This window comes from Macaca fascicularis, chromosome 6 (assembly GCF_037993035.2).
Source record: "Macaca fascicularis isolate 582-1 chromosome 6, T2T-MFA8v1.1".
Classification (NCBI taxonomy): Eukaryota; Metazoa; Chordata; class Mammalia; order Primates; family Cercopithecidae; genus Macaca; species Macaca fascicularis.
Genome location: NC_088380.1, coordinates 107,294,775 through 107,310,140, shown reverse-complemented (window position 1 = coordinate 107,310,140; position 15,366 = coordinate 107,294,775). Strand labels below are relative to the sequence as shown.

At 34.8% G+C, this 15,366-nt stretch overlaps 1 protein-coding gene across 5 annotated transcripts in view; it reads left to right on the top strand.

Annotated features, from left to right (window-relative positions):
• The window catches only part of ST8SIA4 (ST8 alpha-N-acetyl-neuraminide alpha-2,8-sialyltransferase 4), a 101,484-nt gene that overhangs the window by 16,081 nt on the left and 70,037 nt on the right, over positions 1–15,366 (top strand). For 4 of the 5 annotated variants that reach the window (XR_006698812.3, XM_045394044.3, XM_005557440.5 and 1 more), the window contains one exon: positions 1,131–1,388. Coding sequence is in view for 4 of the 5 variants with exons in the window: in XM_045394044.3 (XP_045249979.2) it covers positions 1,131–1,388 (258 nt within the window). In the remaining variant the exon portion in view is untranslated. Of the gene's footprint in view, positions 1–1,130; positions 1,389–2,096; positions 10,938–15,366 lie in introns of those variants that run through there. The other variant, XM_073995154.1, reaches the window with a different exon arrangement.

The following is a 15,366-nucleotide window of genomic DNA, read 5'->3' as shown; positions in this document are numbered from 1 at the left end:
CAGCATTTGTATCAGGTGCTTTTCTATATCATGCCAAGGATCATCAGTTCTCCAGCCAGCCATATATATGTATAGTATAATAATTATACATATATAGGATGTATATATATGTGTGTATATATATAAAAAAAATCATTTTCCATCATCTACCTAAGCATATGCATATATTTATGTTCATGTAGCTCTCAATCTGTTATCAATTTATATATTAGGTATGGGTTGGCTAAGTATCGACCAAAAAAGTAACTTTAAAATCTAGTGGCCAAACAAGTAGGAAATTTCTTTATTTCTCACATAAACTCACATGATCCACTCATATCCTATTTAATTAAGAAAACTAACTTGCATGACCCAGCTGAGCTCTACTTGGGTTTTGAGACTTGATGAGCACCCATGTGACCAGGTAAAACTTAGAAGGTTCAAATATTAGAAGGAAAAAGAGAAGAAAGGAAACTAAGGAACAATTAGCTACCTCTGCCACACACAGTCCAATGTTCTATCTATTCATTTTGTCTTTGAAGTATCCATCTTACTTCCTGGACTCTTGATCTTAGAGAAAAAGTTGCATATATATTTACTGCTATAGTTTTAATTCTTCTTTAGATAATTATAATATACATATCATATGTATAAATGTATATAAGTTTGAGAAGTTCATTCCTTTTAATAGCATTAACTGTGATACAATCAAAAACAATCTCAAATTATTTCTCTCCACCTTAACTAGATGATATTAAACAACATTTATGACTATCAAAATAGGCTGAAGCTAGCAGAATAACTATTCAAAGTCAAGTCATGGCAACTGTGTTCTACTTAATATACCAATTTTTCTATATATTTTGATAATTGGAGTACTTTTTAAAACTCCACAAATAGATGTATATACTATATCTATGTACACAGTCATGAAGAATCTGTGCAAATGATTTTTAAAATTTTATTTCTTATAGAATCAACTTAATTCATTGGTTTAATCACCACCTAAGATTCATAGCTTACCGATTTGGTAATCTAAGATTAATAGTTTGCCAATTTGTATTTCTTCTTATGTTACTTTTTAAACGACACCACCAGTTCTTGGATATGCTGATGGTAATATAAAAACTTTGCTTGTATTTCAAACACAGGAAGAACATACTTCGTTTCTTAGATGCAGAACGAGATGTCTCAGTGGTCAAGAGCAGTTTTAAGCCTGGTGATGTCATACACTATGTGCTTGATAGGCGCCGGACACTAAATATTTCTCATGATCTACATAGCCTCCTACCTGAAGTCTCACCAATGAAGAATCGCAGGTTTAAGACCTGTGCTGTTGTTGGAAATTCTGGCATTCTGCTAGACAGTGAATGTGGAAAGGAGATTGACAGTCACAATTTTGTAATAAGGTGAGTTTTCTTCTGTTTTTTGAGATTGTAAGTTTTTCAAAGACATTTTACTTGGGGATGGAAAACTGTTAGAAAATTTTAAAGTACTACTAAAAGCTCAAACAAATATTTGTCTATGATATCCTTTTCTGTGTAACATTTAAATTATATTTACCCTGGAAGAGAATATTATAATTATTGCATAGTTGAAAGAAAAAGTGATCTCATCACAGCAACAAGATTCACACAGCTTTTTTTGGTGAGGGGGGAGGCAAATGGCAATTTTATTAAATTTAATATTCCACACAAACTTTTTTCTTAGTATCTCGTCTTCATATTCTACAGTTTTGTGTGATTGTATTTGGTGTATAAAGATTATCAATATTACTATGGAATGATGTAATAGATTTATGTTAATGTTACTTTTTATTAATAATTATCTAAGAGATAGTAAGAACATAGTTTAACAAGTTTATATTTGATATCCTGAGCCATATTTCTTTAATTTCTCTTTATATGTGATATTTGTGTATGTTAGTATGTTTGAGTTTTATGGTTTTCTTACATAATTAAGCATGCATGTTTGTTTTTCATTAATGGTTAAAAGACATTTGATGAATTGTGTGTTTGATTAATCTATTAACTGAAAAAACTCAACAGTAGAAATGGAATTATAATCACATCATAAATGTAAGCAGTTTTTAATGGTCAATTTTTATATCTGTACAGTTTTTTTGGATTGTTTTCGTTCCTTAGAAAAATTAGCTAAATGAATGAAACATGGATATTGAAATATGAAATAGTACAATTTAAAGATGGAAGAAAAGTATGCTGAGTTGACATGTTGAAAAACACAGTCTCTTGAAGATATGCTGGAATATATTATTTTTGAATATTTTGAATATTTTTTGAATATTTTTGAAATAAAGTCTTAAAAGGAAAGATAACTAATTATGTATGTATTAAATCATAAATAGGCAACTACTTTAAAAAAAAAAAGTCATGAAAAATCACACCCAAGCATTATCAAGTGAAGAAAATGCGTAACAGCAAATAAAACTGCAAACATTTTTCCTTATTATCTTTCCTTTTCTCTCTTGGGTACAGGGTCAGAGATTAATGTGAAATCAATTTAGCCTTTTAAAACTTGAACTCTTACACTAATTAGACTATGAGAGAAACCTTGTGAACAAGTAGATATAAACAAAGACAATTGTATAGAAAGAGGATGTAAAAAATTTGATGAGGGAATGGCAATGGAAGTGGAAATCAGGAGCTTCAAATGTTGAAGTCTATGCAAAGTATAGCTGTGAAAAAATGTAAGGCCTCTAGAATTTCTGATGTGACTAAATCATAAGGTAGGTAAAATAAAGAAGTAACGATGTCAAGGCATAATCAAAATTGTTGCAATGTAAGGATTTCAGCAATCACAATAGGGAATTTTGAAAGGTGATAATACTGAAGGAAAGTAGAGTCTAAATGACTTCTTATTTCTGCATCCCTCTAAACTTTGACACTGGGGGCCAAGTTGTTAGATTTAGCCCCAGCTGTGACTCTGAAATGAAGACTGCTTTTACATGTGGGTAATGTTAGAGGCCTGATGACAGTAATCCCCAAAGTTTACGTCATTTCCTTATTGCTTCCTGATCTGGCTTTGTTACTCCAGTTTCTATTGACTGGGATTTTGCATTATTCCAATTCCTAAACTACTGAGTTCTTATCTCATGTGGAATTGTGTGTCCAATAAGTAGGTTCCTACACTCTTTCTCTGTCTTAAGAGTGGCTGGTGACCAACCTTGCTTTATACTACCACCTTTCATTTTCACTTTTCCTGCCTTCAATTTCTAGAAGTTATACAGCCTGCACTATATCTCACTTCCCTGTAATTGGCTATGGCAAGCCTATAGGTTTCCAGATTTCTGGGATGTGGTCAACCTGTGAATAAAATTCTGATCTCAAAAAATCTTTCTGTCCACCCCTCTTATTCTAAAATTGAAGACTATTTTCTCTTTTACTGGCCAAGCAACAACTGGCCACTTGATAATATTGCTTTCACAATTCTACTATGGACTACTGGACATTTAGATCACTACTAAGCTACTCTGGTGCTACTTCAGCAAAATGCCTAGAACTTGATATTGTACATATACTTTCTCTTCCTTTTATGTTTTAGGCACGTAATTTCATGCCTACTTTTTAGATTTAAAACCCTATAATCTGCCGTATACTAATGCACTCCAACTTCAATTTGGAATATTCTTTGATCATTCCTATAGTAACCCAACTCCAGTGATGTTCAGTAAACTGGTTTAACTGTTTTTACCCCATATTCTGTGACTCCTAGATTCTTTATCTACCTTATTACTAACTATCAGATGAATTTGAATGTCTGTTCTCAGTTTCTTGTCCTCTATTGTCAATCAACAGATCTACTTTTCTAGCAGAATATCATTAGCACTTCCTTAAGTGGTCCGTTTTCATGCTGTTTATGAGGGCATACCTGAGACTGGGAAGAAAAAGAGGTTGAATTGGACTTACAGTTCCACATGGCTGGGAGGCTTCAGAATCATGGTGGGAGGTAAAAGGCACTTCTTACATGGCAGCAGCAAGAGAAAATGAGGGAGATGCAAAAGCAGAAACCCATGATAAATCCATCAGATCTCGTAAGACTTGTTCACTACCATGAGAACAGTATGGGGAAAACTGTCCCCATTATTCAAATTATCTCCCACCAGTCTCTCCTACAATACATGGGGATTATGGGAGTACAATTTGAGATGAGATTTAGGTGGGGACACAGCCAAACCATATCATTCCACCCCAGTCCCTCCAAATCTCATGTCCTCACATTTCAAAACCAATCATGCCTTCCCAACAGTCCCTCAAAGTCTTGACTCATTTCAGAATTAACCCAAAAGTCCACAGTCCAAAGTTCCATCTGAGACAAGGCAAGTCCCTTATGCCTATGAGCCTGTAAAATCAAAAGCAAGCTAGTTCCTAGATACGATGGGAGTACAGTTATTGGGTAAATACAGCCATTCTAAATGGGAGAAATTGGCCAAAGCAAAAAGGTTACAGGGCCCATGCCAGTCCAAAATCCAGTGGGGCAGTCAAATTTTAAAGCTCCAAAATGATCTCTTTTGATGCCAGGTCTCACGTCTAGGTCACGCTGATGCAAGAGAGGGTTTCCCATGGTCTTGGGCAGCTCAGTCCCTGTGACTTTGCAGGATATACCTTCCCATCTAGTTTCTTTCACGTGCTAGCATTGAGTGCAGTTTTTCCAGGCAAAGGGTGCAAGCTGTCTGTGGATCTACCATTCTGGGGTCTGAAGGATGGTGGCCCTCTTCTCACAGCTCTGCTAGGCAGTGCCCCAGTAGGGATTGTGTAGGGGGGTGCTCCAACCTCACATTTCCCTTTCACACTGCCCTTGCAGAGGTTATCTATGAGCACCCCACCCTTGCAGCAAACTTCTGCCTAGGCATCTAGGCATTTCCATACATTTTCAGAAATCTAGGCCCAGGTTCCCAAACCCGAATTCTTCAGTTCTGTGCATTCACAGGCTCAACACCAAACGGGAGCTGCAAAGGCTTGGAGCTTACACCCTCTGAAGCCACAGCCTGAGCTCTACATTGGCCCCTTTCAGCCATGGCTGGAGCAGCTGGGATGCAGTGCACCAAGTCCCTAGGCTGCATACAGGGATCCTAGGCCCAGCCCATGATACCATTTTCTCCTAGGTCTCCAGGTCTGTGATGGGAGGGGCTGCTGTGAAGACCTCTGACATGCCTTGGAGACATTTTCCCCATTGTCTTAGGGATTAACATTCGGCTCCTCATTACTTATGAAAAACTCTGCAACCAGCTTGAATTTCTCCCCAGAAAATGGGTTTTTCTTTTCCATCACATTGTCAGGCTGCAAATTTTCCAAACTTTTATTTTATTCAGTTTCCCTTATAAAACTGAGTGCCTTTAACACCACCCAAGTCACCTCTTGAATGCTTTACTGCTTAGAAATTTCTTCTGCCAGATACCCTAAATCATTTCTCTCAAGTTCAAAGCTCCACGAATCTCTAGGGCAGGGGCAAAATGCCACCAGTCTTTTTGCTAAAACATAAAAAGAGTCACCTTTGCTCCAGTTCCCAACAAGTTCCTCATCTCCATCTGAGACCACCTCAGCCTGGACCTTATTATCCATATTGCTATCAGGCTTTTGGTCAATGCCATTCCACAGTCTCTAGGAAGTTTCAAACTTTCCCACATTTTCCTGTCTTGTTCTGAGCCCTCCAGACTGTTCCAACCTCTGCCTGTTACACAGTTCCAAAGTAGCTTTCACATTTTGGGGTATTTTTTTCAGAAACACCTCACTCTACTGGTACTAATTTACTGTATTAGTTTGTATTCATGCTGCTGATAAAGACATACCCGAGACTGGGAAGAAAAAGAGGTCTAATTGGACTTACAATTCCACATGGCTGGAGAGACCTCAGAATCATGGCGGGAGGTGGAGGTAAAAGGCCCTTCTTACATGATGGTGGCAAGAAAAACTGGGGAAGATGCAAAAGCGGAAACCCCTGATAAAACCATCAGATCTCATGAGACTTGCTCACTACCATGAGAACATTGTGGGTGAAGCCATCCCCATGATTCAAATTATCTACCACCAGGACCCTCCAACAATACATGGGAATTATGGGAATACTATTCAAGATGAGATTTGGGTGGGGACCCAGCTAAACTATATCAAGTGAGAACCTCATGGAGTCAACAGTTGTATTTTGACCTTATACTTTTTCTGCATGCAATGTGTGCTTTACTTTCTTTCAAATTTCATGAGTATTATAAAATATATATACATCCAAACTTTAAAAGGTAAAATTCCTTGCCTAGATAACTAGTAATATTAACTAGTGTGAAAAAAATTCTTTTAAAGCTTTGAGAATAATGTTGAAATAGTTAACAAACTAGAATTTTCTCTTATTGGTAGTTTCCAGGCGCTTTCTCTTCCCAGAGAACAGATGACCTCAGATGAACTAAAATGAGAGGTATTATATAAGAATATACGCCACACAAAATACTAACTTTCTCAATTCAAAGTAGACTTATCTCTATACTTTGTAATACAAGAGTTCTTTGACAATTCAAACAGAGTTGATAAACTTAAAAAACAAGACAGGCTTGCTGTAGTTTTAATTTATATTTTTGAATTTGGAACATCACCGTGGATTTTTCAAACGCATTTCTGTAAATCTACAACCTACTTCAGTCTACCTCCCATTGTTGGTGACTTTCCTACATGAGTCTTACCTGCATACAAAATCAGAAATTTTAGAGTGGAGCAAGAATCTGCATCTTTGAAAAGCATATATATGGGGAGTTGACACTTAATTCACTATAAGGTAGAAGTTTAGTGAATGTAGATATATGTGTTTTATGTATATCTAACTCACATAACTAAGTCTTAGAGTGTCAGATTCATATACACACCCACAGGCACATACAAATATCATATTTAATTATTGTATGGTAAATATGAATGAGAAAAATTGAAATTAGTATAAAAGTGCCTTGACCCCTTTTTCTTCTTAGCATTATATCACCAATTAATCAGCAAATTCTATAGATATTACCTTCAAAATATATCAGGAGTCAAATGATTTATCATAACGTCCACTGCTGTCACCCTGGTAAAAGCCAACATCATCTCTTGATTAGAATTCTCCAATAGTTCCCTAACTGATGTGTCTGGTTGCATTCTTGCTTCCTGTCCCCAAAGCCAAAGTCACTCTTTATCATGAAACAGCTTCTTACCACACTCTATAAAGTACTAATATCTTGCCAGTAACAATAAATGAGGTAATCTGAAGCTTCAGGGACAGACGATGTTCCTGCCAGTCATTTTCCCTGAAACCCTCTTTCCCACATACCTATGGGTGGTTTTACCCCCCATTTGGGGGAAAGGATGAGGGTCTATGCTTGTACAGAATATCCTCTGCAAGTCTTCCCTGACTGTAATATCAGAAACACTCCCTACCACTATCACCATCTTTCTCACTATCTCTTTACCCTTCCATTTATGTATTTATTTTTGCATTGTATGTTTATTTCTTTATTGTTTATCTTTTCAACTAGAATATTTGCAAGACCAGTTTTGCCTGCATTTAATCATTTTTTAATCTCAGACCCTGGCGAAGAGTCTGACATATTTATATATTCCATAAATATTTGCTAGAGGTAAGTGAGAAGGCATGTAGTAAGAAAGAAAGGAAGTAAGGGAGGGAAGGAGGAAGGAAGTAAAGGAGAGAGGGAGGGAGAGGAGCGAGAAAAGTGTTCTATCAAGGTCTTCCATCATCCATTCCACCTTGCATGAATGATAATCCCTTATATAATCTTCAGTATTACCATAATAATGTACTTGGTTGTCTGGGATGAGTGGCTGTCACATCATCTCATCCAAAACTACAGCTCATCTAGTCATCATCTCCTCTAAAACCTTAGGCGACCAAGTTTCAGAGCAGGATGCAAATTCTTCCTACAGTAAATGCAGAAGCTATCTTACTCTGTCTTTCATAGAGTAATATATATTGGGCATCTGTTGCTTGCCTTTTAGCCCACCATCTCACCAAGCAAAACATGAGGATCTCTGCTTTGAGTGCCTCTTCATTTTCTCATATTAGCATAGTTCTAAACTTACAGTATATAGTTATAATTCCAAATGTATAGAATGTATCTTATGAAACAATTGGCATGAAGTTGAATTTACATAAACTCAGTGTCTTACAACCTAGAGAAATGTTGTAGGGTAGAGGCTACTTTACATGTGCACATCTGAAATATTTTTGTAACTAGTTTTGTTTTTCTAAATTATCGTCATCTCTATTATATTATTCCTTTAAAGATACAACATCTCTATTATTTCTTTAAAGATAAAACATTCCTTTATATTTTATTTAAAGATGATAATAAACTTGAGGGCAAATCTATTGGGCTATATAAATTCAAAATTTATGAGTTTAATTTTCAAGAAAAAATTCTAAACCTTTCTCTATAAACTTGCAATGCAGAAATGAGTTGAATAGCCATAGAACTTACTGATTTGTGCTTGAAAATTAGTAAATAGCAGAGTACACTTAGAACTAGGAGTTTAGGAGTCTCTTGATATTTTTAGCAGCTATGATTATTTTAAAAAAACTATTTAATAAGAACTAAATAGTGACCAATTCAAGTTCATAATTGTATTCCAGACTTATCAAGAAGTATAGAAAGGTAAAGATAAGCATCTTAATGAAGGCACAGAAATTATCACCGTGATCATTTTTTATTTTTTCTATGTTTTTACTACTTTCCAAAAATAGAGGTTAGAATGTTGTAGATTGAATTATTTGCTAGGGCTATACTGTCTTTCGCGGAGTAAGGGATTACAGATTTGGCATCTGTTGTTTGCATTTTGCCTCACCATCTCACCAAGCAATACATGTGGCACTGCTTACCACATAATCTAATCTACAATATTCTACAACAAAATTTCTGATTTACCACAAAAAAATCAGATTTTCTAATGAACATTTTCGAATGTATCTACATTTTAGAAACAATATCTACAGAAAAATCTTTTGTTACTTAATAGCTAGCTGAGAAATTCATTCGCTTGAGTTTAATTTTATCATTTTATTATGAAATTGTATGTGATCACTTACTGTATTCTACAGTGTTTAATTGTGGAGATATTTGAAAAGTTTTCTCAGTACCTATGAGCTGAAAAATATATTCCTTTATTGTAGGAAGCAATAAGCAAAACACTGATAGTTGGTCATTATTAAGTAGTTGGTGTTTGTATCAAAGTTCAATTAGCACTTAAGAGTCATCATTACGAACAAAAAATGAGCAAAAGTAATGCCTGGGAATAAAAACTTTGCAGCCCAGCACAATGGCTCATGTCTGTAATCCCAGCACTTTGGGAGGCTGAGGTAGGTGGATCACCTGAGGTCCGGAGTTCGAGACCAACCTCAGCCTGACCAACATGGAGAAATCACATCTCTTCTAAAAATACAAAATTAGCTAGGTGTGTTGGTGCATGCCTGTAATCCTAGCTACTTGGGAGGCTGAGGTAGGAGAATCTTTTGAACCCGGGAGACTGATGCTACGATCAGAGATCACTCCCTTGCACCCTTGTACTCCAGCCTAGGTAACAAGAGTGAAACTCCATTAAAAAATAAATAAATAACTTTGTCACTTCTGAATAAAGATTGTCACTACTTGCCAAGAGGCATGCAACCTCATTTTTCTCATTTTATTTATTAGGCCACTCCTAAGAATATATTCTTCAAACCATCAAGCCGAAAAATGAGGTGCTATATCTGGCAATATTAATGATGAACCAAACTGTCCCAGCGCTTAAACTCCCTGTAAGTTAGATCCTTTTCAAAGGTTCATTAATAGTGATCTGAATATCTGAAATCAAGTCATTATTTGAGGCATAGTAAAGAAGGAAGAGTAAAACAGAATCCAATGCCAACCAGTTTTCCCAAAGACAGAAGTTAATTTCAGCTCACAAATGCCAATTTGTAATTGATAGCTGGAGAGTGTGACCGTAAGTAATTTAAATATAGAGTATATGAAACAAAAATCGGAGACTATTTTGGTAATAATTTTAATAATAGAAGCTCTCCAAAATCACGTGTAAGTGTTCAACCGATAGATTTTGGATTATTTCTTCTGGTACTACCTTTTCCCTTAGTATGATATCTATTTTCTATTTTGAAGGTCATATCATGCTACCTCTTAACATTCTTAGATTTATAATAACCCTTGAAAATACAAAATTCTAATCTGACTTATGAACATAAACAAACCAGTCACTTCATTGTGGACACAAGATCTTCAATGACCTGTTGTCATACCAGACTTCCATTCTTCCTTACAACTCTTGTTCCTCTTGCTGCCTTCTGACTCATTATTTGTGTAACAAATACATTTCCTTCCCCAAGTGTGTGTGTAGCCCTTTGTTACTACAAATGTGTCTCCTCTACCATAGAAGGTACGGAGAATTTTTGCTTCAAATTTAATCAATCCTCATTATTCTTCCTTGAAATAGTTTCCTAGCCACATTGAACTGGTTAAAATTATTACAAAATTTTAGTAATAATTTTTAGGATCTCTAGAATTTTTTATTATGCTGGAGATGTGTATGTATCTGCGTAGCTGTAGACCCAATTGATTCGTTGGATGGTTGGTTTTATAGTCTGTGTTTCCAGTTTTTTGTTTCTTACTTTTCCTTTAACATAGTAAGTTTGTTGAAAGAGAGAGGGAGAGATAAATTATACCTGGTCTACTTGCAGTGGTCACTAATTAGTGCAGTAACTCCTTAAGGCTAAGATTTACCCAGGTATTATACTCAAGTTGACCTCTAACTTTATAAACCAAGATAGTCTCTTAGTGGAGGTTTGTATCATTAATTAATCAATTAGGTTAAATAATGGTTTTAGTGGGGTATTTCAAAAAAAGGGAGTCCTGGTCAATATCATTACATGATGCTTAAAGTTAAAAAAAAAAAAAAAAAAAAAAAAACAGATAAAAATAGGAAAATAAATTAAAACTCAATTTTCATTGCCTACTGAGTGACTCAACATTGAACTAATTTCTAAAATTTAGGTCTCATGTACATATATACCTAAATAACAGAAAAATAATCATAAGAGTAAAATTCTTATTTCTTAACAAAAATGTCTAAAACCAAAATTTACGTAAGAATTTTAAATACACTGCAATCAATGTTTTTGTATGTGAAACCCTAAAAACACCTAGTGTTTTTACAAGATTCCTTAAATAGCAAATGCCATTTCTTCAAGGAAAGAAGATTGGCTAAGATAGAAAAACAAAGGAAGCCAGTCATTGACTAGGTTAAAGATATCTTCTTGTCCTACAGTCCCCTCTCATAAGAAAGGTTTGTAAAAAATGATAACATCCTCGTAATATTAAGATTTAATCATATGATTATAGACAAGCAAAATTTTGACAAATTTGGTTGGGCATTGATGTGCCATTTAAAATATACCATTTCTCACCTGTTTGAGAAAACAAGCAAATGGGAGCATAAGAGAAAATATTGTTTTGATATTATTCCTTAGACCTATCTCTTCAAAGATTGATAGGAATTCTGAATACCCTCAATGCGCTATCTTAAAACTACAGAAAATGATGATTTTCCCCTATGGGATTCTGTACAAAAGAATGTTCATTTACATATATAATTCAATCTCTCATATTCTCTTTTTCATCTCTGGGATAATTTATTTTATCCTTCAAATAACATCTGTATTTCTGGTATTGTTAAGTACAGAGGAGTATAGTTTTAGGCTTTATATATTTGTTTTAATAACCTAATAAGAGAAAAATTCCAAATAATCAGTTGACTAATGCTACACTTCTAATATCAATAGTAATGATGTGTGCAGAAGAAGGTAAACTATACGTGATTTTAAAATTGTAAAACACTAAAACACTACTTGATACTACTGCTTTTAACATTAGCAAATTTAGGAACCTGTAGAACTAGTTCCCTAAAATTTGTCTCAACCAGAGTCCATTTTAATGAAAAGTCTATCAACTGAAATACATTGGTTGTATATTTTTCTTGTAAACATTTAAAGAGAAAATTACCTTCTAAAAGATAAACATTAAGTTTATTTTATCAAAGGAACTAACACTTGTTACATTATTTTATCTATACAATAACATTTCATGAGTACCAACCAAGAGCCAGTTATGAACAGTGCCCAATTACAGAAATGAACATCTGCATTCATTCTTTCTGTTTTTTGCCATGAGGACTTTTCCCATTTATTTTATCTATTAATTTCAGGGGACTTTTAAGGTATTAATTAACATGTTAAATACGTTCTTCCAGAGGTCATCCTTAATACAAAACAAAACCTCCTAAAAAGTTATGAAATTAGCTACATTATCTTGCAAGATACTCATATTATGAGTATTCCAATTCAAAGGATCTAGAATTTTACAACAAAGTGATATAAATAAGAATGTAAAACAAAATCTATTATACAAAGTCAAGAGCAAAAAATCAACTCTAGAGAAACTATAACAGCAATGAGATTTCTTATGTTATGTTGTTCAAGAGTATTACATTTATCCTATCTGGTTATACACCACAGAAGATGTCCAGCTACCAATACAATGAATGCATCAAAACATTTGTAAATGACTACACCTTAATAGGGGACAAAGTCAAACACAAGCATCTGTTAAACATACGTTTAGCAGTAGAATATTATCTCTAAAAGCACCACATTGAAAGATTTTCGATCGGAATCTTTAAAAAATGTTTTGAAAATATTATCTTAGGTACACTGGAGAGTGTTTCTTTTTTATTTTATTTTTTATACATTCATTCTTAAAGGACAGCTGGTGCCGTGTGGGGTGAGGAATAATCACTACAATTCAGAATCTCCAAAGACACATAATACATTTAAAATATTTGACTATGGCCAGGTTTATTATTTCCAATAATGCAGAGGACTAATAGAATGTTTGAAAGAGAAGTTAAGGTATGCTTCCAATGCTGAATGAAGTGTTCCCACTCAGAACTTTATCTGAAGTCTTTGAGATATTTCAGGATAACTAATTAGGTTACTAATCTTTAGATATCACACATAATAAATTTTAAGAAGAAATCATTAGTAACTTTAAAGTTTTAGTTAAGTGCCATAAGCTGTCTGACATTCTGCTACACACCAACCAGAACACCGCCAACATCTACATATCTTATATGATTAACTATTAACAGACTCAGTCATCATCATAAGGGGCTGAAAAATATTCAACTGACTAAAACCATGGCCGTTTCTACCATACCTGTACTGTAGAATACTTTGACCCACTTTGAGATTTTACATACAGTTCATGGGATAGTCTATTACCATATCTGAGCGGAATTTAACTTAAATAACCCTTTTTAATGCCACAAAAAGTGGAATAATGATGAGTAGAATCTTTATTAAGTTAAATAAAAACTGGTAAGCATTAGAAAAATTGTCCAATTGATATATATTTTTTTAATTTTGCACTTGGATTGTCTAATGTGCTAAATACCATATAAACATAGAGATAGATAGACGATAAACAGAGATAACAGATAGAAGCTGGGCACAATGGCTCATACCTGTTATCCCAGCACTTTGTGAGGCCTAGGTGGGAAGACTGCTTGATTCCAGGAGTTTGAGAACAGCCTTGGCAACATGATGAAACTCCATCTCTACAAAAAATTTAAAAATTAGCCAGGTGTAGTGGTATGTGCCTGTAGTCTCAGCTACTCGGGAGACTGAGGTGAGAGGACCACTTGACCCCAGGAGGTTGAGGCTACAGTGAGCCATGATGGTGTCCTACAAAATCCTTGCCTCAAGTTTACCCCCACCATGTATACTTATTTATCGAAAAGTGTGCTGTAAAATTTCAAGAATTGAGAGTTTGAAAGATTACACATATCATTTATATATCACCATAGGTAAAGGAACACAAGTTTAGAAAGATTCCCTCATACAATCTGTATAAATTGTCTTTTGAAACTTTTCTTAGGTTCTTTCTCTTTGAGTAGTTTTGAAATTAATGTAATAGTGCCTATCTTACATTAAGGAATTTAATTTGTTGGTTGTGAAAATTGTTTTGAATTTTGCAAAGCAATCTTTAAAGTGCTTTTAAATTTTTTCTCTAGTTATCTTTCAAGTTTTTACATAATCTACTCTCATGAGTATCTACAAAAAAGCATATTCTAATATTTGTATTAGCTATACTCAATAAATTCACAACAGTGGTTTTCAATAAAAATATTCATATATTTCCTAATAGTGATTTTGAGTGATGACAAAGAGCAAAGTCTCATTTCATCGCTCCTAGTCTCCTCTTTCCCCACCTTTGTTGGAAAAGTGGTGGTAAATTCTTTCCTTTCTCTGGGCTAGCTGTGGATTGTAGAAACTCTCAAGCAGCACTTCAGTACTGGTTCCTCACAGAAAAGAAACCTTGTTTCCCCTTGGTAACAAGAAAATCTGGCCCTGCACTGTCTTTGGTGTTACGTGGTGGACTCTGAGGGAGGCAATGATTAACAATTGCAATTGGCACCTAATATTCTTTAACCATGAAACACCACTCCTTACTTTGTTTAAACAAAGATGCTAGAGGTAGTGAGTCTTTCTAGAGACAGTTAGTCAGAAATCAATTAAGAGCTACAAAACACTTTCTTTTGCCACTTTTGGCTAATTAGTTGGAATTTCTAACTTAAGTTTCTTTATTTACTTATTTCTTTCTGCTTACCTTTTCTCCATTCTGTCTTCTCATCTTCCCTCTAGATTAAATCACTATCTTCTATTTACTCCTTTTTAATTTCTTAACCAACATCTTCAGTCCCTTTCCTGCAACTTTTGCTCTCCTTGACTGCTTTCCTCCTAATTTCTTCTTGGTACATATTTTCTCCTTAAAATCAAAAACAGCAATAAGATATCAATTGAGAGAGCCACTTAAATGTGTATGTATTTATGTAAGTAAATCCTTGCTACTCAAAGTGTGGTCTTAGATGACCAGCATTATCACCTGGAAGCTTGTTAGAACTACAGAATATCAAAACTTGCACCTGGTCTGCTGAGTCAGCATGTGCATTTGATTACAGTGCCCAGGTGATTCTTATGTGCATTAAGGTTTGAGATGTGCTGGCCTAAACAATATGCCTTAGGCACGTTGGAGCTCCCACTATGTCTGACTTTTTTTAGCCTATATCTTTAGGACCTAGCACCAAGATTGGTATACTGAGGTTGGTCAACAGGTACAAAATTACAGTTAGACAGTTTAGTCCATTCTCGCTTTGCTAATAAGTAAATACCAAAGACTGGGTAATTTATAAAGAAAAGAGTCTTGACTCACAATTCCATATGGTTGGCAGGCCTCAGGAAACTTACAGTAATGGTGGAAAGCACCTCTTCACAGGGTGGCAGGAAATAATG